This window comes from Trematomus bernacchii, unplaced genomic scaffold (assembly GCF_902827165.1).
Source record: "Trematomus bernacchii unplaced genomic scaffold, fTreBer1.1, whole genome shotgun sequence".
Classification (NCBI taxonomy): Eukaryota; Metazoa; Chordata; class Actinopteri; order Perciformes; family Nototheniidae; genus Trematomus; species Trematomus bernacchii.
Window position 1 is genome coordinate 8,682,416 of NW_022987739.1, and position 24,894 is coordinate 8,707,309.

A 24,894-nucleotide genomic window follows, 5' to 3' on the forward strand; every position below is an offset into this window, starting at 1 on the left:
AGCAGAGCTTTGGCAACTTTTACGCACTATGCGCCTCAGCACTCGGCGACCCCGCTCTGTAACTTTACGTGGCTGAGTTGCTGTGGTTCCTAAATGTTTCCACTTTGCAATAATACCACTTACAGTTGATCGTGGAATATCTAGGAGAGAAGAAATGTCATGAACTGACTTGTTGCAAAGGTATCATCTTATTACAGTACCAGGTTCAAATTCAGTGAGCTATTTAGAATGACTCATTCTTTCACAAATGTTTGTAAAGGCAGACTGCATAGCTAGGTGCTTGATTGTATACACCTGTGGCAATGGGACTGAATGAAACACCTGAATGCAATGATTAAGAGGAGTGTCCCAATACTTTGGTGTGTATAGTGTAAATACTAAGTAAAGAATCAACTCTCTGACCCAATTCCAAACCACACCCTACCCACTCCCCCCCCATGATGGAGTGAACTCTGTCTGTAGTCACACTCGTAGCTTAACGAGGCTCCCTCCTTTCAGATGGAGGATGTAAATACAGTTGCAAGCTTTGGGACGAACTCCCCTCTCTCCAGCAGAAACAGGAAATGCCATAATACGAAACAATGGTTTCAAATCAGCATCTCTTGGATCACAAATATAAAAAATAAAACTCTAAAAATCTTTTATGGCATATATTTTTTGTAAACATATTTTTGTTTTAAAATCTGATGTTAATAAGCCGTTTAGTTTTTAGCAAAAGTCTGTGTAAATATACACAACTTTTACCGTTTTCTAGACTAGACATGAGTAAATTATTTTAAACAAGTTTAAACAAATACGAGGTAACCATGAAGTTGTTAACATCTGTATGAAGATATTAAATAGCCCTTGTTGTGCAGTTTATCAGTGAATGTTTCGACGGAACTGTTTGTAAACAGCTTGTTTCATGACGGACAAACACAGTGTTCCTGTCAGGTGGAGCAGCAGGTGAAGTTAGGTGCGACGCAGACTCGTTGTTTGAGGGCTTGATAACCCACTATCCCTCCACACTCGTTGGTTTGGAACAGCACTTAATGTGGCGGACCCTCTGCGGGAACGCGCAAACGGAGGGGTAGTGTGTAGGGGTAGGTTGTAGGGGGTGGTTTGGCATTGGGCTTCTGTATCAATTATCTTTCAGTTTGCTTTATTGAAGAAGAACTTTGGACAACACACAGTATAGATGCTTCCGTCATTTATTCATTTAATACAGTTCAAACAAAGTAATTTAATTTACTTGCATGAATAATACAACAAAAAGTCAAACATGATATGACTGAAGGCTTTAACATTAAGCGCACTGAGCAGTGCAGTGACAGGCCAGGTGGGCTTCTGCTGTTTCCCTCAGGTCAATACTCTTCTTGTAGATGCTGCTCAGACTTACAGACATGTTCAGGTTAGAATCTGCAAAGAGGAGAGTGTAAAGTAGTTAGGCATCATAACATATCAAAAAAGATGTTGTAAGACAGCTTTGATTTCTTGCAGACTCACCAATGGGCAGGCAGTGGAATCCAACAGTGACGAGGGTGGTCCTCACTGGCACGCAGCCGGGCAGGCAGCGCAGCACGGGCTCAACAGAGTAGCATTTGGATTCCTGGCCATGGAGCATCACCTGCTTCTCCAGATTCACAGATTCAAGCTTGATGTAACACTCTGGAAAAGATTAAAAAAGGTAAGCACTGTAAATATACATATGTTGTTGACCTACAGAAGTTTTTATTAATTTCTTAATATGCTATTTTGCCATTCTGAGTTTAAATGATATTCTTATATTTTAATGTAATTTTTCAAGAGAGACCCGAGAACAAGAAATACAACTGCACAATAATAAGGATACAAGAATACTAAAAGGAAAATAAAGGTTACAAATGAAGGATAACTTCACAATTGTTTTGAGGTTTGAACTAAACAGATATCGTTGAATTATATACGATAGGCGGAATAGAGGTATTATCATTGAGTTTTACCAGAGGCATCACGGCAGCTCATTCCAGCCACCACCCAGGAGTGAGCGTAGCTGACTGCGTCCTTGGTCACGCGTTCATTGGGTGTGTGGAACTCCTGTCTGACTTCTCCGTCAGCCCTTCCACAGAGTCCACAGACCTGTCCCTTCATCCAGTCCACAACTCTCACCTGGAGAAATAAACAGTTCAGCGTTTCCTCCCTCAACAGTATGGAGATTAATCAATCTTAATCTTGATGATCTTTTATCACCTTCAGTGCGTTCTGGTCCAGGAAGACCTCCTGGAGACCGTATCTGGGAGCATGGAGAGCGACGCCCTGATCTTTCTGTCTGATCTGAATTTGGCCTAAAAATGAATGCAAATACATATATAAATGTGATTTTTAACTTTAAAAAAATGTAATAATATTAGTATGACAGTTACATTTGAGTCCATATAAAAACAAACCTTTGGGATGCTGGTATGGCAGGTTGCTGATGGGGATTTCTACTCCGTTAACCTTAACCATGATAACGTTGTCCTTAGGGTACAGGTCCACATCACTGTGTGAAGACAATTGAAATACATGTTTCACAGTCATTGCTGTATTCTTGCCTTTTTGTACATGGACAGATCCTACACTTTAGATATAAATGAGTGTTGTCCTCACATGTCTGCGATCTTCACATTGATCAGGTTCTGCCCCTGTGCTTGATCCCTCTTCAGCAGAACAATGAATTTAAGTTCTGAGGTGCAATCCTGAGCCAAAACCTGGTAGCAAGAGAGTGGCATCTCCATCTTGTATCTCCTGTTGTTGAATGTGACCAGTCTGTCCTTGACTAAGGTGCACTCATCTGGAGGAGCCGGAAGAAAAGATAAAACAGCAAGTTAGCTTTTCACTGATCAGTCTGGCTATTCAGTTAAACCTGTTCTTCAAAATATTTTCACCTGCGTTAGCCTTGGCGAAAATGTAAGAGATCTGCTCAGGCAAGTCGTCCTCGTAGGGTTCCAGCTCAGCAGCGGTGTTTCCAATTGGCAGAGAAAAAGGGAGACTCACGCCAAGTTTGTAGACTGTCATCTGTAATAAAAAAACAACAAAGCGATTTAGTGTTTTCATACAAACTGGGAGGCAAAATATGATTCAAAAAAGTGTTTTGTGTGAATGATGGGCAATAAAAGTTGAACCTTTGGTGTCTTCATCACAATATTCAGGCTTTTCTCAGAAGCAACAGCCACAGACAGTTTAATCTCATTGGCAATATTTGTGGTCTTGTCCAGGTTTATTCCGTATTCCTTAGCAATGCAGTAGATGTACTCAGAGATCCTATAAGCATAAAGATTATGGTTATTTTCGTGTTTAAGTAAACAATGTAATGAAGTTGAAATGTTGCATTTCAAATAAAGTTTCCCAGAGTACGTAGGAACTCATTACTCTGTTTTTAAAATGTTTGAAATCTGCATAAGTGTGAGACTTACTCCTTTGCGTAGCACTTCAAGCTCTTTGGAAGTTTCTCCCAGGTAACCTTCACGCTGACTGCAGGATTTTTACCGACAACACCAGTCTCAGCTGTGATCTCAGTTCCGTACTCTTTGCACTCAATGCCCCAGGCAACCTTGGCCTAGGAGGATTTTTTAAATCAACGAGTTAAAATCTCATGCATCACACAACTATTGCCTAATCATAAAATCAATGTGTTTACCATCAGCTTGTTTTTGCTCAGCATGACACCGTCAGCACAGATTCTGTAGTGGTCCTCCTCAGCAAGGTTGGCAAAAATGACCTGAAGTCTGTCGGTAGCTCTGTCAAAGTAAACTGTGATCTGGTATCCCTGAACCTTGTGGTCGGCTCTCACAGCGCGGATGAGGATGGTCACAGCAGGAGCGACGGCGTTAGCGAGGTACTTGGCCTTAAAGTGCAAACAAGATATTGATATTAACGAAAGTTTAAGTATATCAAACCAAAAACAAGTTTGGAATGGCTTGGTCTGTTGACTTACCTTATTGTAGATGGACTCGAAGCTGGAGGCACTGCTCTTGCTGGCACGAGCAGTGGAGAGGGCATGCTGCAAACAAAGAAACCATACATTAAGCATACTAAGACTTGACATACACAATGTCTCTGTCTCATTAATCTGATAATTACCTGATGGACATGGTTCTTGATAAACTTCATCTCATTCAGTTGTTGCTGCAATAGACAAATAGAATCATTCCTGCACATACTTTTTTTTAAACGTGCTGTATTGTATATGTTCATAGGTAAAGCCAACTTACCTTAGACAAGGAGTTGGACTGGCTGGAGGAACTGCTCTGTCTCTTTAATGCCCTGATGAGTAGAGAGAGAAGGTCCACCATCTTGCTCTTGCGTTCAGAGGAGGAACTGGAGGAAGACTTGGATGAAGAGTTAGATGAAGCAGATGATGAAAGGCTTGAACGAGAGCTGCTGGAGCTGGATGAAGATGATGACCTGTTCGTCAGACCAGGAACCAAGATTTTCCTCAGTTTCATCAGGACGTTCTTGTCCTCGATAACTTCCTCTTCCTCGCTCATGTTAATCACTTTGATGATCTTTTCTGCTGCTTTTTCTCCAACCTGAATCTCAATTTCAATCTTCTCGATGACTGGTCCTTCAGCTGCAACAAAATTGATAATTACATATGTTACCTTTTTATAAACTTCTTCAAAATACTGGAATTTTGTTGTTATCCATGTCACTTGCCTGGAGCAACCTCAACGGTGACAGCATGTTTTCCGATCATGGCGTATAGTGGGCAGGATTTGATGAAGAGAGCATTGCGAGATTTGATCTCAGTGCATGCCTTGATTCCGAAGGTTTTAATTTCGGCGCACAGTTTCTTCTCGAAGGGCTTGGGGAGGTTCAGTTGGCTGGCCATTTTACTTGTCAGATCAACGGGAATGATTTCAGATGATGCTGACTGTAAAACAGAGGGCACCAGATTAATTACAGAGTAAATGCTAGTGCTGGAAATGGTGGTCAGTAAATCAAGCTCACCATGCTGTCAGCCAGAGAGGATGCCATTTTTGAAATCTTTGAAGAGAAAGTCTCGCTTGGCATCTGTGCTGCAGCTGGGATCATTGGTGTCATTTTGGCGGCTGCGAGGTCTTCCACGTTTCTTGCAACAGCATAAGTCTCAACACTTTTGAAGAAGAAAATATATAGTTAAAAAAATTATTATTCAGAACTGGGTGATACTTGTGACTTTAAGCAAGGACAAATACTTACATTGCAGAAGCAATCTTGTCGATGCCCTTAACCGGCAGAAGGTCAAGCTTGAAGTTACCCTTAATCATGTCCATTCTTAATTCAACTTTTGCGGGAATGACGGTGTGTACTCTTGCTCTTGAGAGCAGGGCAGCCTGGATGAAAGCAGTGTTCACTCCCATAACTGCGTAGGTATGCATGGAAACGCTGCAAGGGACAGAACATATTATTGATTTTAAGGGTAGTCTTCACGAATACATTTATTTTTCATAGTAAAAGTGATGAGAAAAGTCTTAATCATTGCTCAAGTAAGCAACACGTGGATTACCTTGGAGTAATGGCAGCCCTGATGTTGATGTCGGACTTCAGAAGCTGGGAAACATGGAAGTTCGCAGGCAGAGGTGGTGACACAGTTGCTTCGACTGGAAGAAAACCAAAAATGTTCTGTATCAGTATGAATAATTTTCCCAAATCAGCAACGGTTAAGCTGAACAACTGCAACTTACATTCAACAGATGCAGCAGCCACGGCAGCAGTATAGAAAGCGAGCTCCATTGGCAGACCAACTGCGGTGGGAAAGATGCGACGAACCTCAGCAACCAGCATTGGTTTAGCGTAATGCAGAGCGAAACCTCCCAGCAGAACATCCAAAGCCTTCCTGCCAGCAGTCTGAATTGCTGGTGCATTAGCGAGCTGTCAACACAACATTGTCGTAAGACATTAGATATTAAGTTCATAATACATTTATTACTAAGCAGTCATGTGTACAGTAAAATATGCATTACCTCGATAACCTGATCAACAATGGCTTTGTTAAGGTTGACAAATGCCATTTCCTGTCCGAAGAACTTCACATAGATGGAGGCCAGGGGCTGGCTGGAAGGCTGAGCCCTCCAATCAGAAAGCTGTGTAAAGGAAAAGGTACAATTCAACAGAGTATAATACTTCTCTTAATAAAATGCAATCATAATTTGTAATAATTTAAAAAAATTGTTCAGTGTGATCTGTTAAACGTACAGCCTTCATAACGCGTTTCATCTTGGTCATCCTGTCAGCGTTCGCAGGAACATCCTTGATTTTCAGAAGGGCCTCTTGCACTCCCTCAGTTCTCACTCCAACCTGAGAAAAACAAAATGTAAAGCCTTAGTATTTTTTTAAGCACATGCTAAATAAATTAGCCTTTTGTTGTGTTAACTAGTGATGTAAGACATATTTGTTATACCTCAAGAACATCAGCATAAGCTCCTGCAAAGTAGGTGCGAGCTTTGGCCACAATGGCTCTTGGCAACAGAGTTGCAGCATCATTAACATAGAAGGCGCTGGCAGCGGCACCAATCATCCAGGGGCCTGCAGGGCAAAGTAAGAAAACCATCAAATAACGTATTTTTCTTAAATCTCTGACGGCAAATTATTATCCTGTTATCAACTTACTCTGGTAGGTATCTGCATAGAGGGCTTTGCTGTAGCGGTAGCTCAGTCTTCCGAATTTGGGGTTGAGGATCTTCACAGCAACGTTACAGGCGGCAGCACTGCAAGAAGATACAAAAATTAATTTGATTATTGGTGCTAACATAACAAAAAAATCTACAAAATACATATTTAATGTTCTTACACGGAGGCAAGATCAGGAGCGGTACTCTTGGTCATGGACTTCATGTAAGAGAAGACAAAGCTACCAATCTGCAGATTTGTTTCTTTCAGGATGGCATCAGCAAGAGTAGTCACCAGACCCATGGGCATCTTGGTCTCAAAGAGTACGATAGCAGTGACCATGCGGAGCTCTGGGTGGAGAGCCTTGTCCATGAACAGCTGAATAGCCATTTCTTGGATCTAATCACAAAGATGATGTACGTTATAAATAAAACTGGTTTTCACTGTATTCTTATTAATAATGGAAGGAAGCGGAAAATGTAGTCTCACCATCTTGGGCTCCCTCTTAGCCATGTTCCTCAGGGCCAGAACGGCCTCAATGTGAACTCTGAGAGGCAGAGAAGCAGCAGCACTGCCAAAGCCAGGCAGGAGCTTCATGATTGTCTTCAAACTGCCAGGATGTCCAGCGTTACCCAGAACCTTGAGAGTCATGATGAGCTCCTCAATTTCACCTTTGGCAACAGCCTGAATGGCGAGTTCATGGATCGGCTGTGGAAGGGACAGAAAAACATTCATATCACAGATGTTTGAACTCAATTGAAGTTATATATTACACATGGGAAAATACAATACATACCCTAACAAGCTCAACTGGGCAAGTTGGGTTCTCTGCACAGTATTTAGCAACAAGGGTGCCGTATCCAAGCATGGCAATCTCACGCAGGATTGGGTTTTCTTGGATCTTAGCGTTCATAGCCAAGCCCTGAATAGTGGTGTAAATAAATAAGTGATTATACGTCCCAGTACTCACATCACTACAAATACAAAATAAAAACTTAAACGTTGACCTGCCTCGGCCAGCTTGATGGCTTCGAGGTCTGCTGTGACCATGTGAACAGAGGCCAGCAGGGCTTGAGAAACTTCGGAAATAGTCAGCTCTCCAGCAAGGAACTTCTCCTTGGTGAACTTCAGAGTAACATGAGTACCAATGGCAGGGACGGCATTCAGGATCCAGTGTCTGGGGAAAATAATGATATCAATATATTTTCCACCGCACGTTGTTTTTATTTTAATGTCTCTTCTCTAAATGATAGTTACCTGTAATCGGCTCTATTTTTGTATTGAGTCCAGAGGACCTCAATGCTCTCAGTTCTGGCCACACGCAGCAGCTGGATTAGTTCAATGAACTTCAGAGGGGCATCTTCGTGCACCTTGGCAACATTGAAGGTAACCAGGTGGTGCAGAACCTCAACAATCTGTCAGAAAAAAAAAGATTTCCTATCTTCAATTTGTTGCTACAGGATCATTTCAACAACATTTGAAAAGGTGGAATATTTCCTGGAGTACCTGAGCCTCAACATTGCTGATCCTCAAAAGCTGGATGGGTATCTGGAGAAGCTCACTGCCAAACTCGTACTTCAGGGATCCACTGTGAAGATATTCAGCTCTGATGGGCTCCACTGGGGTCTTCGTGGCCTCCAAGAAGGTCAGATTTTGCCTATAAATATATATAATCACCCCATCAACATGCATTGTGGCTCTTTTCGAGGAGGATAGTGTGGTAAACACTTTAATTGCATTAATTTTTCTTTCATTAAAACGCATACTTTGACGCCATCTGGGCAGCGCCATTAAAGATGTTGATGGGTGAGTACTGGATGAGCTCTGTAACGGTTGCCTCCAAGATGTGAGCACCTGTGGCTGATGGCTTCAGGACGTAGTTAAAAGCAGCGGTTCCCTTCAGGGTCTTTGCTCTCTGCATTCAAAAGAAGCACAACGTCATCACACCAGCATTGTACATGAGTGTAGTAGAGAGTATGAAGCCAGTGGGAAAAGTGCACTTACAGCCTCACACTCAGGGCATCTCTCTGTGTATGCCAAGCCGATATCCTTAATGATTCTCTCCTGGCAGTTGTTCAGGTCCTTAGTCTTGGTCAACAGGATGCGCTCGGCCTTTGCGTCCTCACTGATGACGTAGTGGGTCTTGCACACACCCTGTACACCAAGCTAGTGGCAACAAAATCAGCTTATCAGTTTTGGTATTCTTTCATTTTGTTAACTTTAACTTTATGAAAATTAGATATCAGTACCTCTTGCAGCTCATAGACATTCTGCGTCTTCTTGACATTCAGCTGGAAGATGTTGAGGATTCCTCTGTGGAAATTCAGCACAGTGGTAGAGATACCAGCTGGTGCAAAGAGTTTGCCGACAACACCGTTGACATACTCAAACTTGATGGGTGTCAAGAGCTGAGCAGCCAGGGCTGAGGTGAGCTTGGTGGCTGGGATGAAAGAGTCTTTCGGCCAGATGCCACTGTACTCAAATATTTCAGGGTCTTCAAGCTGTAAAGGAGAGAGACAGTTTGAATACATTGTGAGCATTGGATTGGAAAATCATTCTTCTGGTGCATACGTTATACATAATAATGAAATTGTTCTTTAACATTGAATTGGTTGTTACCTTCAGAATGAAGGTGTTGGCAGACAATGCACTGATCATAACTTTGCTAAGCACTTTCACTCCAGCCCGTGCTAGACCCTGCTCAGGCAATCCCCCCATAACAAGGGCTTCATATTTGAAGACGTAGGTCTTCCCTGTGGCCAACTCTGGAACTGTAATGACAGACCAGAAAACCAATTAGAGATTGCATTTTTACTTCAACAGTTAAGAAATAGAGACTTTGTATTTTTATACAACAGAATTCTAAAAGGAAAGAAAGAACGCAACTTACCAAAGTTCACTTGGTGACCAGCTAGCGAAAAAGGAGAAAAAATGATATTTTTGTGTCTATTTTTCTGCTTTACCATTGGTTAAAAAACAACAAGTATACACTTTCAACAAGTGTAAAGTTCTGTAAAATGTTTAGTTTTTTTCTTATTTTTATCCTAATAAAGAACAATATCAGTGGAGAATTGCTACAATGTACTCATCAGGGCATCTAAACAAAAGGCAACATTTTCAGAAATGACATTCAATTTAAATTTGAATCTTAGTTGATTACATTTTAAATAGACATTTACTCACCGGCAAGAGCCACAGTTAAGGCAAACACAAGGACCTTCATGGTTAGTGAATGTGAGTTACTGCTAACAGAGGCTTCCTTTTAAAGGCAGTTTTGCTGACTGTGGGCCAAACTCGAAATGTATCATTAACTAAATATCAGCTTGATTGTCATTAATGTTACCTTGCCCTGACCATGAAAACTAAACAAAGTGAGGGTGACACAAATGGAAAATGTCACGAAACAAGTTGTTTTGACCTGACTGCCTGGAACAAACTGCTTGATGACCAAAATCCGAAGAATACATTTTAACAGAAAACATTTAAAGCTGTTTTATACTATTTTATGGTATCACACATTTGAATCTATGATTTTAATACATAAATCGTTACATTTCACTAAAATGTAATTTACATGTTTTCTTATATGTTTTATTAAATAAAGAGCTTAAATTAAACGTAATCATCTAATGACTTAAAATCACATAAATTATTAATATTGATAAATAAAAGATTATTGTAGAATGCTTTTTTTAAATGGCTTTGGTTGCATAAATGTCAGTCTTGTATAAAATGTCATTGTGCCCTGCAATTTCATCACACTCCTATCAGCCCGGTCCAGTAACTGTTGACTCTCGAAACAAAAATCCACCATTTGTTTACTCAGCTTGCAAGATATTATAAATTAATTATACACCCAAATTAAAATCAAACTCATAACCAGCCTGTATAGTTAAAACATGTTATTAATTTGGTTTATTTTCCCTATTTTTTTTTTACAGGCATTTAGTCTTTTGGAAACATGCATATTAATTAGATATAAGGCATGGGCAGATTTTATTTAAAACAATTACATGTATGGAGTAAATTAAGATGTTCTGCTAATTATTCAGGCCTTAATGTACAGTATCATACATCATAAAACAAAACATGTATCTAAAGCGACTGCTTTGTAAATAATTGCATCAACAAAAAAAGTGATGGTAATATATTGCATATTTAAATACATTATTTGTATGATTGTTGTTTGGAAACAATTTTGTTATCAAATCGTTCTTGTTTTAATAAAATGAATGTAATATAACAACCTTGAATAACCTTGAATATTGTATTATGTTTATTTATACTGTAAAATAGAAGGTGGACTAAAGTTCATTAAAAAGAGGTGGGTCAAATTATAAAATGATTTTTTTAAATCAAGACTTTTCAGTATAAAACAGCAGAATTTTCATAGGAATATTTATATATAAAAGAGCATTGTAAGACCCCTGTTTTGTCAAGTTTTTGGTATGTTTTTCTATGATTATTCAAACACTGAAAAACACTTAAAAGTGCAATCTTATTATAGGTCTGGTTACAAATCCAAAGAAGTTGTGTCCTACTTGTCTAGTGTAGTAAATAGGCCTTCTAGTCTGCATTGATTTGAGAGGAACATTGTTAACAGATGGGGAAGAAGTACTTAGAGCTTGTACTTAAGTAAAAGTGGAAGTACCAGAGTGTAGGAATACACTGGATATCTGGTAATAAGTAATAAGCTAAAGTCTTATTTAAGTGTTGATTATATTGCAAATTATTAAACACAATCTGCAAAGTAACTTAAGGGACACGATTAACCTCTGAATGTAGTGGGGTAGAAGTACAAAGTAGTAAAACATTGAAATGCTCAAGGTAAGTAGGCCTACGATAACCTCACAATTGTCCTTAAGTAAAGTACTTGAGTATCTACTTTGTTACTCTACACCCAACTGATGTTAGACCCTGTGTGGTCAAATTGTTGTTTTTAATATGTTTTTCAAATCATGCTAAATAACTAAAATGTATAACTATATTGTAATTATGGTTAAAATCGAATTGAAAACCTTACATGTTTGGTGAGGCCTACTATCAATGTCGCTGTGTAAATTAACTGTATGAAGTTTGTACCATGTCAGCCTCCGTACAGCAGTGATTCATTGAACTCGTGATTTGTTTACAGTTAAAACTCCGGGTGATCTGGGCCGACTTCAACTTCCTCCTGCTGCGAAAATGTTTTACTTTCTCCTGTTTTCATCGTCGATATTCCTGGTCTGCAGAGCTACCGTGTGTCCGTGTGAGAGACCGGAGCTCTGTGAACAGATCCGGGACGAGAGAGACTTTGAGGTAGTTCGGTAGTTCACGTCTGTCAGTGACATAAACTGGTGTTCAACATCCACCTGCAGCACATCACTGATAATTCTGGATTTAAATATACTGTTAATAACTTTAGAGCGGCTACAAACCAATAGCACATTACTAAAGAGATAATCAGAGAAAGGCAAATCTGGTCAAAACAAGACCATAGTTGCTTATCGATAACTGAAATTAGGTGTATTTAATGTAATTGAAGTTAGTTCTAGGTTGGGTACTCGACAGACATTCACTAAGTTTCTAAAAAAAACTACATTTTCTTTATATTATATAAAATAGAGAGTACTCTCAAATCCACGAAAAAGAGGTGTGTCATCATACCTAGTGTAGTAATACAATTCTGCATTGATTTGAAGGCCTTAGGTCACATTACATGGATTGAAATATTGAAATACTCAAGTAGTAAAAACAGCTGATGATTTATTTATCATATAAAATAAAATAAGCACTGTAAATCCAATAACAAAGGGGTGTTTCTTATTTGTCAGGTGTAGTAGTCATTTCTGATATGGATTTGGAGTCGCTTTATAAAATAAATCTATTAAAATGTTTATGTAAAATTAATTCAAGACACGTCAGTGATCAAAATGTATTTTAATATGTTTATTATAACTTTATTGACGTGTAGCATCAACGTATTTGGTACACCAAATAGCATTTTTAAATCATTTCCACTATCCATTTGTTTTGCTTTGCATATTGAGTATTAAACTGGCATATTCAAGTATGAATTTATCATTATTACATTTCATTTAGCTGACGCTTTTATCCAAAGCGACTTACAATTACCAATTACAGGGACATTTTCCCTGGAGTAACTAAGGGCCTTACTCAAGGGCACACTAGTGGTGGTGTTCCAGGTGGGATTTGAACTCACAACCTTCCAATCTTCAGCCCACCTCACTATCCATTAGACCACCACTACCTATCACAGCCTATAATAGACATACATAAAGTAAAAAAAAAATTAAAAAAATTAGAACTCTTGGTTTTGCTATTTTTTTTAAATAGCCATCTTATGATAAGGTGCTTTAAAAGTTACATGAAAAAGAGATAGCAGTGAACAGTGTTGTGAGTGAATGGCATGCATGGCTATACACAATATTAGCTGAACTTGTCTACTGTGCTTTCTGTTATAAGTTTCAGATTGGGACTGCTGTTCCTCTTTATCTAACCAGCCTGGCTGTGTTTGTTTAATGGTTGTGTGATATTTGAGAAAGAGTGGCCTCTTGGGCCTCTTGGACTTCTGTGAGGTGACTCATGCTTAGAAACTCACATATCAAAGTGTTAATTTAAAGACTAATTTTGTAATTGTACAATACTTAATGTTCAATATTTATATATTATTAAAGACCTTTCTCACAGAAGAACATTATACTTGAGGAATACAGGGGTAATTAATAACCTCAATAACAACTGCATTCCAGTTTTGTGCTAGAGCCCTGATAGTGTCACTCACTGGTATGACTTACTGTGCCTTAGACATTAGCTTTTTACTCTTCTAATGATTGTAATTAGTACATTTAGCTATTTTAAATTAAGGCATTTACATTTTGCACAAACCCTAGTCTGCCTTTTATTATTAAAGGAGACTTGTATTTGTTATGTTTTTGAGACCACAGTGCACCCATGCAGCAATACTGACCTAACTCGGGTAGAAGGGATGTGATTTTATCTGAAAGTAGCCTATTGGTCAGTCACCAGAAAAATAGCCATTTTCAACATCAACTAGTGTTTTTTTAGCCTACTGTCAAGTACCACACATTGCCTGAATTTCACTATTATACAATCCAGACCATGTCAGACTTTAGTTTTAAAATATCAGCTTGGGCTCTGGTAACCTGTGATGGACAAATTCAGGCTAGACTTAATGAGTCATTTATAATCAACAATCCATACATGAATTGGCAATTCAAAAAAAGGTTGCAGCTATCATAATTCAGGCCGGCCTGTTTCTTATAGTTTGAGAACCTTTACTGTGTTAAGATAAAGAGAAGTAAGAGACTGAAATCACAGTGTCAAACATGGAGATGTATGAATAAACAAACAACAAAATGCTGTGAAAGTGGGACATTAAATGTATGTAAAAGCAGCAGTTACTCTTCCAGTCATGAGTCTGTGTGGTCTGTGTGTTTTCAGGTGTATGTGTTTGACGTTGGTGGAAAGACATGGAAGTCCTACAACTGGAGTATGGTGACGACAGTGGCAGCATTTGGAAAATATGATGCTGAACTCATGTGTTACGCTCACTCCAAAGGAGCGCGGCTTGTACTTAAAGGTAGAATTTGGGCTTTTTGCCTTTATTAAAGAGATAGATTGGAAAAGGGGGAAAAATCATTTCATTGATATTTGTTAAATTCATCCAGTCAGTGTTATAAGCAACCTCAAACTTTTGGTAATCTTTGATGCTACTTCTTGAACTGTTAAAAGTTCATGGCCATATTGTCCTCATAATGATGTCCATCTTTCTCTTTGTTTGTTTGAAAAGGTGACGTTCACCTACCCTACATTGTGGACCAAGACAACAGGACGGCGTGGATAACAGAGAAAGTGAACCTAGCAAAGAGTCAATTCATGGATGGGATCAACATTGACATCGAGCAGGCCATGGACGAGGGGTCGTCAGAGTACCGTGCTTTGACAGACCTGGTCAAAGGGACCACTGAGGCCTTCCACAGGGAGATCCCAGGTTCCCAGGTGAACACAATGTTTTCAACAAATGTCACCATAAAAACATGTAGTTTGGTTTAACTCTATGCTTTATTCATTTGACCTAGTGGCTTCTTTAAATGAATCTTATTCCTTATCTCAAGGTCTCATTTGATGTTGCCTGGTCACCAAATTGTATCGACAAGCGCTGCTATGATTACATTGCCATCGCTGAGTCCTGCGACCTGCTGTTTGTGATGTCCTATGATGAACAGAGCCAGATCATGGGGGACTGTATTGCAATGGCAAATGCCCCACTCTCTCAAACACTGAATGGTTTGTTGTCCAGTTTTTACGTTATGAATGAGAATAAATCAGCTTGTCAATGCAGTCAACTACTCATCACCACCTTATGCCTGTTATGTTTATTTTAAGGTTATGACCAGTTTTTGAGTCTAAAAATCAATCCAAAGAAGCTAGTGATGGGAGTGCCATGGTACGGCTATGACTACCCATGCCTTAACTTTTCCCAGGTAAGATACAGTATGTTTATTTAAAAGATAAATATAAAAAACTTGGGTTATGTTTTAGTTTATTGAGGTCTGGTATAAAATATGATACAAATATCCATGGTACCCAATGGATGAATCACTTTGGAGATAATCTTACTTTTCCACTACAGCCATCGTGAGATCAGAACAGTTGGTTTTAAGTGAAATGTCTTCACAACTTTGGACGGATTTCAGTGACATTCGACAAAGACTTTCATGTCCAAGTATGGTGATCCTTTAACTTTGTATCTAGCCCCATCTTCTGGTCGGAAAAATACATGTGTCGAATACCACTTATGATCAGCCTCATTTAGCATTATAATTGTGAGGAAGTTTTCATCATTGATGTGGTTTGCACGTTAGCACTAAGCACGGATGTTTATCATCACAGTGCCGCTGTGGCTGTAGTCCCTCATTCTTGTTTTAGTGTCAACAAATCCCATAAAATACCTATAATTACCATGAATTGATTCTACTTCCAAGTAGTGCCTGTGTAGCCAAAGCCTGATATATTTGTTCCCTTCATTGTTGTCCAAAAACTATAAAGGGATAATTTGAGTTGTTTGGAGAAAGTAACACGGGTAATAATAATAATACCCAACTTCAAACACCCACATGTACATTACTTCAAAATGACTTTTTTCAACTGAGTGGGGTGGCTTATTAAAAGGGTAAAGATGGATGTAATCGCTCAGTTTCCCCTTGAAATAGGCTGTCTCATATTATGAATATAGCGAAAACAAATACCGTTTTCTTAAGGATTCTACTTCAATCATTTATTTATACTTATTGTAATGTTTGAGTATATAGAAGTTGTTCTTTCTAAGATGCAATCACAGATATCTCTTAATGTCTTTACCCATACCAGGAGGGAGTTTGTTCATTAATGAAAGTGCCTTTCCGTGGAGCCCCCTGCAGTGATGCAGCAGGAACACAGAAGACATACAAGTGGATCATGACGCAGGTCAACGGCTCTTTGTCCGGCAGGCTCTGGGACGACAAGCAGAAAGCTCCATACTTCAATTACAAGGTGCGTTGTCTTTATTATATATTTTAACTTTGAATTCTTATTTAATTTGCTCAAAGATGTAAAGCTATGTTTGGGTTAGATATTTTAGTAGTTAGCAAAGTAGGTGCCAATTTCATGGTTTGTCTCTCTGTGTGGTCCCGACTCGTCTGACTGCTGCTCTTTTATTCCTGATAAGTTACGACTTCACAAGTCAGGCAGGGATTTCAGGCATGGTTTTTCCAGTCTGTTTGTCCAGAGGGCTGGCGTCCGACCGAGCTCCCACAGTGTCACTTCCCAAACAAAACAAATCACCCCTTAGCCATAAAACATTCCTGACTTCTTGTTGGCTTTTATACAAATCATTATAAGATGGTGCATCTTATTTATTGTCCATCATCTGTACTTCTAGCTGTGTTTCCGCAGGACCTTAAAGAGTACTTAAAGTTAATAATACAGTATACAATAAATGCAAAATAGAGGCCCTTAAAGTGTTAAACAGACTTAACCTCCATTTTATCAGGTAATACATTATGTAGTTGGTGTTCATTATGTATTACATAACACAAAATGTAAATTATAATAAGTATAACAAAAGGAATGAAAATATACTATCCTAACAACAAGGTTTTTTATTTATATTTATATATATCATCAATTCTTTTGAATAGGAAACAGGCTTGTGTTTCTAGCCCTCTTTTATAAAAAATATGACTTTGACCTAATATTTGTAATACATTTCTTGTGCTATGTTACCACTTCATCTATCTGTTTTATTCATTGATACAAGGAGTTATCATAAACTGAGACTTTTCAGTTGTGCTATCTTAAAGTCAATTTATAGTTAATGTAAGTGGAAGTTTAACACTGGTTCAACATGTTATTACTCAAAGTCGGGATGAGGATATGGAAACGTTGAAATGAAAACGTATTATGTTAACCTCAGGATTCTTGTTCTCCTTTAGGACCAGGAAGGGCAGATCCATCAGGTTTGGTATGACGACCCACAGAGTATTTGTCCCAAGGCGGAGGCGGTGAAATCCAAAGGTTTGAGGGGCATTGGCATGTGGAACGGAAACATCTTGGACTACAGCGATGAACCGGTCGCCAGGCAGCAGACCGCAGTGATGTGGAATTCTCTCTTAGGATGCTAAGAAGCTTGGATACACTTGACACGGTTGCAGAAATGTACATCACCCCTCCTGTTTGTTGCTAGGTCAATATAACCCTTTGTGGCAGTAATGGGGTGGGGCTTCCCTCTATTCAGGGATGCATACTTGCACTTCAGAGGTTATTGTGGCTTTTATTGGTGTTGTCATTGAATGTAGTTACACGGCAGACATTCCTCTGTGCAAACTGAAATAACTGATTCTTGGAAGAAAAGAAAAGACAACCGATCTTTTCAATGTGACACAAACAGTATTTTAGATTTTATGATATTGAGCTTACTCAGATTCCTGCACTTTTTTATTGCTTTATGCTTATGATCAATAAAACATGTTCTGATAATTCTGTAAGTTAGGCCCAATCCCAAACCACTCCCTCAACCCTACCCCTCCGTGACGGAGTGAACTCCGTCTGTAGCCACACTCGCAGCTGAATGAGGCTCCCTCCTGTCAGATGGAGGGAGTAAATACAGCGGCAAGCTTTGGGACAAACTCCCCTCTCTCCGGCAGAAACAGGAAATGCCGTAACTGTATGTAACAACGGTTTCAAATCAGCATCTCTTAGACAAAAAATGTAAATTAATAACTCAAATAAAACTCCAAACATCTTTCATTGTGTTACTTTTTTGTAAAGCTCTTTTAGTTTTAAACCTGATGTTTATAAGCTTCTTAGTTTTTGCAACAGTCTGTAAATATACACAACTTTATAATAAAATGCACACATTTACCTTTCTCTAGACTAATCACAGGTATGATCCTAAGTTAAAAAAATATGAGGTTATCATGAGATTGTTAACATCGCAGTTTATCAGTGGATGTTTGCTGGAACTGTTTGTAAACAGCGTGTTTCCTGACGGACACATACAGCGTTGAGACCGGTCAGGTAGAGACCGGTCTCCAGTCAGCACCGCTGCAGACTCGCTGTTTGAGGGCTTGATAGCCCACTCCCCCTCCACACCGCTCCACACTCGTTGGTTTGGAACAGCCCTTAATGTGGCGGACCCTCCGCGCGAACGCGCAAACGGAGGGGTAGGGTGTAGGGGGCGGTTTGGGATTGGGCCTTATTGAAGTTACACAACCAGTTAAACGATTTTTTTTACAGCACCTGAGGAAAGTCAAAGTACCAACTTAGTAATACAAATAATAATAAAAAGCGGGAAAAGTATCAGCACAAAACTCAGGTAAAAAAAAGAATGACATGTGGAAAGCACAGCTGCTTAAAATAAAACAAATCAAGTGCTGTCCAGTCCCCGCATGGTTAAGGCCAAACAACTAAAACAAGGCCTTAAATGGTATAAAAATGTCTTAAATCAATCGTTCAAATGTCATGACAATACAGGTTTTATGAATCCTTTTTGTCTGACATTGTAATATAAAATCTCTAAATAATTGGTAACCTCTATTTTTGTATATTAAAAAAAACCTGACTTGTGCTTCACTATAGCAGGAAGTGTTTAAAACCTGGCATGATAAATTGATAATTCTTGTGTTTTTTCAGTTTTGGTCCTGAATTGAATGGCATTAAAACAAATCCCAAACAGACTTTAATCTAGCTTGCCTTAAACAGTAGGAACCATGGTATGCACTGAATCAGATGGAGGTTCGTTGAGCCTGCGGTGTTTCCCGTGTGGTACTTCCAAATCCCAGAGAGGACATGGGGCCGGGATGAGAGGACTGACTCTTCTTCTGGGCCAGCTCAGCCTTCAGGGCCCTCAGCTCTGTGGCAGCCTGTTTCCTCAACTATCGGCATTCAGGAAAAAATAACCTGGTTTGTTATTATAATTCAGCAGATTACACAGTAGCTGTTGGATGTAATGAAGAACATTTACTCAAGTACTGAACACTAAATAGTAAACAACATTTATATGTGTGTTAACACAGACACTCCTAGATTTCTGAGAGTCCTGTCCTGTCAGCAGAGTTCATTCGCTAACGGCTAACTGCAGCTATACAGTTAGCAGCGGTTAGCCTTACTTTAGCAAAAAGGAAGGCTTTCTGTTCATCGGGAGACTTCGTAAATCACAGAGTTCAGGATAACTATAATCCCCCCACTGCTATAAGGCCATCCAACCTGAACAAAACAGCTAATTTAACGGATACATGAAATATGTAGAACACAGATGTGTGCAACAAAGCATATTTTTCAGATATGCTTCTTGGACAACTAGTTAAAACTTCCTTTGTAGTTCAACAGCTATACTTTTGTTCAGGGGTTTTAGAAACATTTAGGTAGACTCATATACAATCAGATACCTTTATCTCTGTTATCAGCTTCATCTTGGCATCCTCTACCTTCCTCTTTAAGTTGTCAATCTCATGGCTCTCCGTCATGATCTGAATGATGAGCTCGTTCTGAAATGAATGATATAAAGGCCTTTATCGAGAAGAAAAAAAAAGCTTGAAATTGTGTTTAAGCAAAATAAAGTGGGTTTTATTGAACTTAATTATTTCTACTTAAAAAGCACAGGTGTTCCATTTGAAAGGCTTGGGTAAAATGCATAACAAACTGTTATTTTCCTGTTAAAAGTAGATTTTATTGCTGTAATAAATGCATATTGGCAATTTACATTTTTATTTTAAAATGTCAGTGTTCCCAATTTTTTGGGAAACCAATCAATATTTAGTCTCTTTTAGGAATTAGTCTTAACAAACACTACAACATTTAATCAATATGTCTTCAGTTTTACCTTTATGGAAGACCTGCCCTGTCGTCTCGGCTTCCCTCTGTTATCTCTGGCCTGGAGCTGGTGCAAGAGTTTGTTGTAAAATGTCTCCAATTCCTGTCTTAGGTTTCTCAGATTTTCCTCCAATGGCGCTGTGGCCTTTTTAGTTTCAAAATATTTCTTCTTCCAACTGTCACGGGCTTTACGTTGAAGAAAAATTGCAGCAGAATTTAGTTACTTTTGAAAAAGTTGACCTATTAAAAGAAATTGGACTAACAATTTTACTTTCTCATATGTCGTCCACAATCTATCAAGTAAGGCTTTAGTGGCAGAACATGAATTAGTAGGAAATGAAATGTTCACTTTAAAACAGTTATGGTACACAAGGAACATGTATCTTTATTCTTGATATTCACTGACTGCTGGCAACATTAAGAACTTGATGGATGATTCCTTGTAAGATGTTATTTCTTTCTTATTCAGTTTTTTTTATTGCTCACCTTGGTTCCTGCGGTGTCTGTTTTGAGCCAATAAATCCTTCCCCTTTCTTAGCAACTCCTGCCTTGTCCACTCCAGCTGCTTTCTCTCCTCCCTCACCATTTTTATTTCCTCAATCAGTTCCTCTCCTAACACACAAACATGTCAGTTTGGATCAATACAAAATAAAAAACATGAATCCTTGGTATGAGGCCAAAGTGACAGCTTACTGTTTGTGTGAAAGACACGATGGATAGGTTTTTTTGGAGTGACTATGGGCAAGTCTAGTCCTTGAGGAGGAGAAGAGAACCCAGGCCGGGACAACACAGCAGGACTTTCTTTCACCTTAAAACAAGCAACAAACACAACAACATGAGTCTATATCTCAAAGGATTTTAATGGACTAGTCTTTATTCCTGTTCTTTGTTCACTTTAAAGACCTCCCACACTTCACTGACTAGACCCACCTGCTGGTTGTGGAATTTGGACTTATCACTACACCAAAACAACTTTCAACAAACTGGACATTTCCTACTTGTTTTAAAAGCCCTGTAAAATCAATCAAGAGCAACTTTTCTCAAAGTGTTACACTCAAGAGTACAGAATGAATGATAACTGATGCATGGGAAGAAGCTGGGACATAAGTAATGCAATACTTTACATCACTGCTTTGTTTATTCCTGATGTACTTCAGTGCATGTGCGTCTTTTGATTTCCCCAGCCTGCAAAACAACACACTGTTAGAACAAGCAGCAACCGAACAAACTGGTATTCACTGCAGAGTACAAGTATGGCTCTCAGTAATGCTGCTCAGTACCCATCTGAGAGAGAAAAGCCTGAATCTCTGTCCTCCAGAGGCTGGACGACTCCTGAGTCTCTGGCTCCTCTGTTCTGTCTCTGGTGCTGTTTCTTCTTTCTGCAGGTTTCTTCATTTTCCTTCACCTCATCTGAATCTGCCTCACAACGCTGTAAAGCTTTAGATGTATAGAGACTGAATAGCTGAGTATAGTAATGAGATCAATAGGATTAGTTTTAAAAGGGCTTAAAAAATGTCAATGTTAAGATGTTGGGTGGCCAATGTGATGTTCACATTTAATCCGAAAATAACTTTGTAATGTACAGTATAGTTTTGTGTTTGCGTTCTTGTGCGTTTGCTGAAATATGCTTTTTAAAGAACATGGGGATGTTGATGTTTTATATATACAAGACTGAAAAGCCATTTTCTTTTGACTTACAGTATACCATAAGGATATGGGTAACAAGATCTGTCCTAAAACATAGTGAATTTCAGCAGGTTTAAGTAACAGAAACCTGCACTTTTTTCACATAAAATAACTGCAAAAAACCCTAGATTTGGCCGATTTTAAGAGAGATGGCCTACCAAGATGAATGTAAAGTGTGAGGCACCACATTCGGAAAGTTGGAAAGGACAATGCTTTTAATGCTGCACAGAAAACTTCAGTATATTTTACCGTTATTTTGTGAAACAGGCTGTGGTGCCCTTTGATTGTGATGCTTCTTTGTGCAACATTGCTGCTCTGCCCACTCTAAGTTGGAAGACAGACCCTCTTCATTGTCTTCTTCTGCCTCTGAAGAACTATAGCTTTGCTCCTCATCTGCCTCCTCTTCTTCCTCCTCTCCCAGGCTGGGGGTGGGAGGTGGCTGATGGGAACACTGGGGGATGAGGGGGAATTTAACAGGCTCCTTTGTTCCTGCTAGCTGGCTGCAGGTCTTTGGAGGCTGGTAATAGGTCTGCTGGTCCGGCGAGCTGCTGCTGGTGTCTGGGGTGAGAGACTGGGAGCAAACACTGCTGTCGCTCTCCACAGCGGACAGCAGGTAGAGCTCCGGCTGCGGGGCCTGCCGACAGGTGACAGCAACACATTAGTGCAGCCAAACAGGAACATAAAGAGGCAGAGGTACTATTATTGACATCTGTAGATCACAGGATAATATGCAACTACAAGGTTAACAAACAATGACAAACAAAAAATCATTGTTCATACAAAACAAGGGAAAATTGTGTTGTAGATGGCATAAAATGGAATACAATAATATAATTTAAGGAATACTTCACTCACAAAATTACCATTTATATACCAAAAACTCACCCTTTGTTAATTTGAATTATTTCAAAGAACCTTCTTTAAACATGCCAAATAATATGGCAAATAAATAATCAAAACACTGAGAAAAGTCTTGATGAATTTAAGTAAATGACGGCCATGTTTACTGTAACAACAACCAAACTAAACCTAAGTTTACCAGCTTACCGCACAACTTGTGCAGTATAATTGCAGTGTCATTTATCCAGCTGTTTGCTAAATACTTTCCAAAAAGAAATTTTTTTCACTTTTGAAATATTTCCACACAAGTAGTCTCATGTGAGTTATTGATATGGAAATGGTAATTTTGTAGTTAAAGGTTAAACATGGCAACAACATATCTCTGTAATCCATCCACTGGGTTTGGAAGCAGAAGAGAAGAGTTATTTAGACATTTAGATTTTTTTGAAAAATCCAAATACTATTTTCTATCAAACCGAAAATATAAGGGATTTCAATAACAATGTAAGAAAAAAGCAAAATGGTAAGGAAATTATTTAAATTACATCAACCTGTGTTTAGTCAATACATTATGCATCAGACTATTCCAAAGAAAAACAATGTGAATTTGGACATGGATTCTACATACATACGGTGGCGCGAATGTCTTCACTTTAAGATCCCTCTCCTGATTGCTCTTGACCTGCAGTATTAAAGAATGTTGTTATAGAAAGCGTGGTAGTAAAAACGGTTTACACACACACACACACACACACACACACACACACACACACACACACACACACACACACACACACACACACACACACACACACACACACACACACACACACACACACACACACACACACACGCTTTACACCCTTTTGTGTCAGCACTGCAGCTTGAATAGTAAACTTGTCAATCCAACTGTCTGCCTCGTTTCTCTCTATTGTCTGCCTGGTGAAACACAACCAGCTATATAAAACGACAGTAAAACGCCAGCTGCACTCACCAGAGCTAAACTGCGCCCCACACATTTCAGAAAAGAGAATTTGTCGATGCTCCTCTCAGCGCCAAGAAAAGCTCTCAGCTCTGTCCTCAGAGTTTTCAGGGTGATATCAGGATAAACCCTGACATCACAGTGATGAAAAGGATATTTTAGATATCTGTTATACAACATATAATTATAGGTGCACAAGACATTGAAACAGAACATGAGAAACAGTCAGTAATCTTCAGTGGAATAGAAAAATGCTTTCAGGTTCTTCAGTTTCAATATGATTAACAAATCAGTATTTGAAAGCAGTAATGATGCAGGTGAAAGGTAAGTACATTTGAAAACTTTGAGATACTGAAACGTGAAGTAGGCTATTCTGAGGCTGTATAGATTCATCCAACCAAAATTCAGAGAAAAATATGATGCTTTTTACTTCACTGTGTTTGTCTAGCAGTTGTGGTTACTTTGCAGAATAGGACTGTAAAATATGTTAAAACTGTTATAGTTTTATATATATATATATATATATATATAGATAGATACAGTTTACATCAGCAGTTCTATATCTGTAACAATCCAACTGTACACCACCTTAACCAGCTGCAACAGACTGTTACATGTCACAACAATAAATAACACTCAAAGATGTGTTATTACTCCTTTACCTAAAGTAAATATGTTTTTTTCATGTTCTAATGCAGCATTTGAAGGGAATTTGAACACTTAACGTTGCCATTTAAACATAGTCAGTCAACAGTAATATCTTCTGAGTTTGGTTTCTTGCATCAAATGAAACATGTGCAGCAGTTTCACCTGATGAATCCGGCAGATATGAAGCTCTCTATGGCTTCAGCAGGGACTTTATTCAGCTTCACATTCCACTGGTCACCTGGCACATACAGCACATGGAGCTCTAAGAACTAAACACATACAACACATTTCAGTATACTTTCATTATGAGCAGTGAAAGTAAATTGCTGTATTTGCTTTTATAATTAACTTTTGTTCACTCTAATACATTCACATTCCTGCAGCATACTACGACTTTTTGCAATGATGCATGGATTCCCTCACCGTACCTTGCAGCTGGCCGGTCTTCTGTCCTCTGCATGTCTCACTGACTCACAGGACAGCTGCATTATCAGTCCAGCGCAGCATGAAGAGAAGCTGATAACTCACTAAATGACGGTAGATTTTGGTTAGGTTTATTCGCAGTAAGCTTTGTTTGTGTTAGCTGTGAAGGCGTGGACTGCTCAGTTAGTACCTATCTGGTGGATCAAACACGGTCCCGTGGAGTTTGTTTTATGAGCGTGCCAGCGCTGGTTGCTCTGGTGCTGGTGATGACAACTTGTGCAGAAAGAAGGACCAGAGCCCGCATTGTCCACAAGTTGCTTCGGTTTTGCAGTTATATTCAGAATTTGGAC

General features: G+C 39.1%; 3 protein-coding genes across 3 annotated transcripts; 1 reads left to right on the plus strand and 2 right to left on the minus strand.

Moving 5' to 3' along the window:
- Window positions 1-1,174: 1,174 nt before the first annotated feature.
- LOC117495550 (vitellogenin-2-like) lies at window positions 1,175-9,814 on the minus strand. Its single transcript, XM_034146830.1, has 34 exons — window positions 9,775-9,814; window positions 9,482-9,502; window positions 9,211-9,362; window positions 8,841-9,092; window positions 8,596-8,757; window positions 8,358-8,506; window positions 8,098-8,248; window positions 7,849-8,006; window positions 7,603-7,768; window positions 7,388-7,513; window positions 7,081-7,299; window positions 6,773-6,990; window positions 6,592-6,689; window positions 6,383-6,507; window positions 6,178-6,279; window positions 5,946-6,065; window positions 5,667-5,853; window positions 5,489-5,582; window positions 5,182-5,367; window positions 4,988-5,095; window positions 4,657-4,847; window positions 4,212-4,570; window positions 4,081-4,125; window positions 3,935-4,000; window positions 3,638-3,844; window positions 3,414-3,556; window positions 3,123-3,261; window positions 2,886-3,015; window positions 2,608-2,791; window positions 2,406-2,500; window positions 2,209-2,303; window positions 1,962-2,127; window positions 1,486-1,647; window positions 1,175-1,398 (listed from the first exon to the last, which is right to left on the minus strand). The coding sequence occupies exons 1-34, from the start codon at window positions 9,812-9,814 to the stop codon at window positions 1,286-1,288; spliced, it is 4,929 nt and encodes a 1,642-aa protein (XP_034002721.1). The 3' UTR covers window positions 1,175-1,285.
- Window positions 9,815-11,707: 1,893 nt separating this feature from the next.
- On the plus strand, window positions 11,708-17,899 carry ctbs (chitobiase, di-N-acetyl-). The gene is made up of 7 exons (XM_034146827.1): window positions 11,708-11,889; window positions 14,056-14,194; window positions 14,405-14,613; window positions 14,730-14,901; window positions 15,001-15,098; window positions 15,985-16,146; window positions 17,088-17,899. Exons 1-7 carry the CDS (start codon window positions 11,776-11,778, stop codon window positions 17,274-17,276), a joined length of 1,083 nt encoding a protein of 360 aa, XP_034002718.1. The 5' UTR covers window positions 11,708-11,775; the 3' UTR covers window positions 17,277-17,899.
- A 438-nt stretch (window positions 17,900-18,337) lies between these two features.
- spata1 (spermatogenesis associated 1) lies at window positions 18,338-24,609 on the minus strand. The gene is made up of 12 exons (XM_034146826.1): window positions 24,550-24,609; window positions 24,284-24,390; window positions 23,486-23,603; window positions 23,120-23,173; window positions 21,901-22,285; window positions 21,246-21,402; window positions 21,090-21,150; window positions 20,659-20,773; window positions 20,452-20,577; window positions 19,976-20,151; window positions 19,542-19,640; window positions 18,338-19,028 (listed from the first exon to the last, which is right to left on the minus strand). Exons 1-12 carry the CDS (start codon window positions 24,607-24,609, stop codon window positions 18,879-18,881), a joined length of 1,608 nt encoding a protein of 535 aa, XP_034002717.1. The 3' UTR covers window positions 18,338-18,878.
- Window positions 24,610-24,894: the final 285 nt, after the last annotated feature.

Coding starts and splice junctions, on each gene's coding strand:
- LOC117495550 (XM_034146830.1), bottom strand. CDS start 9,814: ATGAAGGTCCTTGTGTTTGCCTTAACTGTGGCTCTTGCCG. Junction 5,583..5,666: donor GGCTGCTGCATCTGTTGAAT/GTAAGTTGCAGT, acceptor GTTTTCTTCCAG/TCGAAGCAACTGTGTCACCA. Junction 4,571..4,656: donor CACCGTTGAGGTTGCTCCAG/GCAAGTGACATG, acceptor ATTTTGTTGCAG/CTGAAGGACCAGTCATCGAG.
- ctbs (XM_034146827.1), top strand. CDS start 11,776: ATGTTTTACTTTCTCCTGTTTTCATCGTCGATATTCCTGGTCTGCAGA. Junction 14,902..15,000: donor ACTCTCTCAAACACTGAATG/GTTTGTTGTCCA, acceptor GTTTATTTTAAG/GTTATGACCAGTTTTTGAGT. Junction 16,147..17,087: donor CTCCATACTTCAATTACAAG/GTGCGTTGTCTT, acceptor GTTCTCCTTTAG/GACCAGGAAGGGCAGATCCA.
- spata1 (XM_034146826.1), bottom strand. CDS start 24,609: ATGCAGCTGTCCTGTGAGTCAGTGAGACATGCAGAGGACAGAAGACCG. Junction 21,403..21,900: donor GCCTGTTTCACAAAATAACG/GTAAAATATACT, acceptor ATACATCTAAAG/CTTTACAGCGTTGTGAGGCA. Junction 19,029..19,541: donor AGCTGATAACAGAGATAAAG/GTATCTGATTGT, acceptor GAATGCCGATAG/TTGAGGAAACAGGCTGCCAC.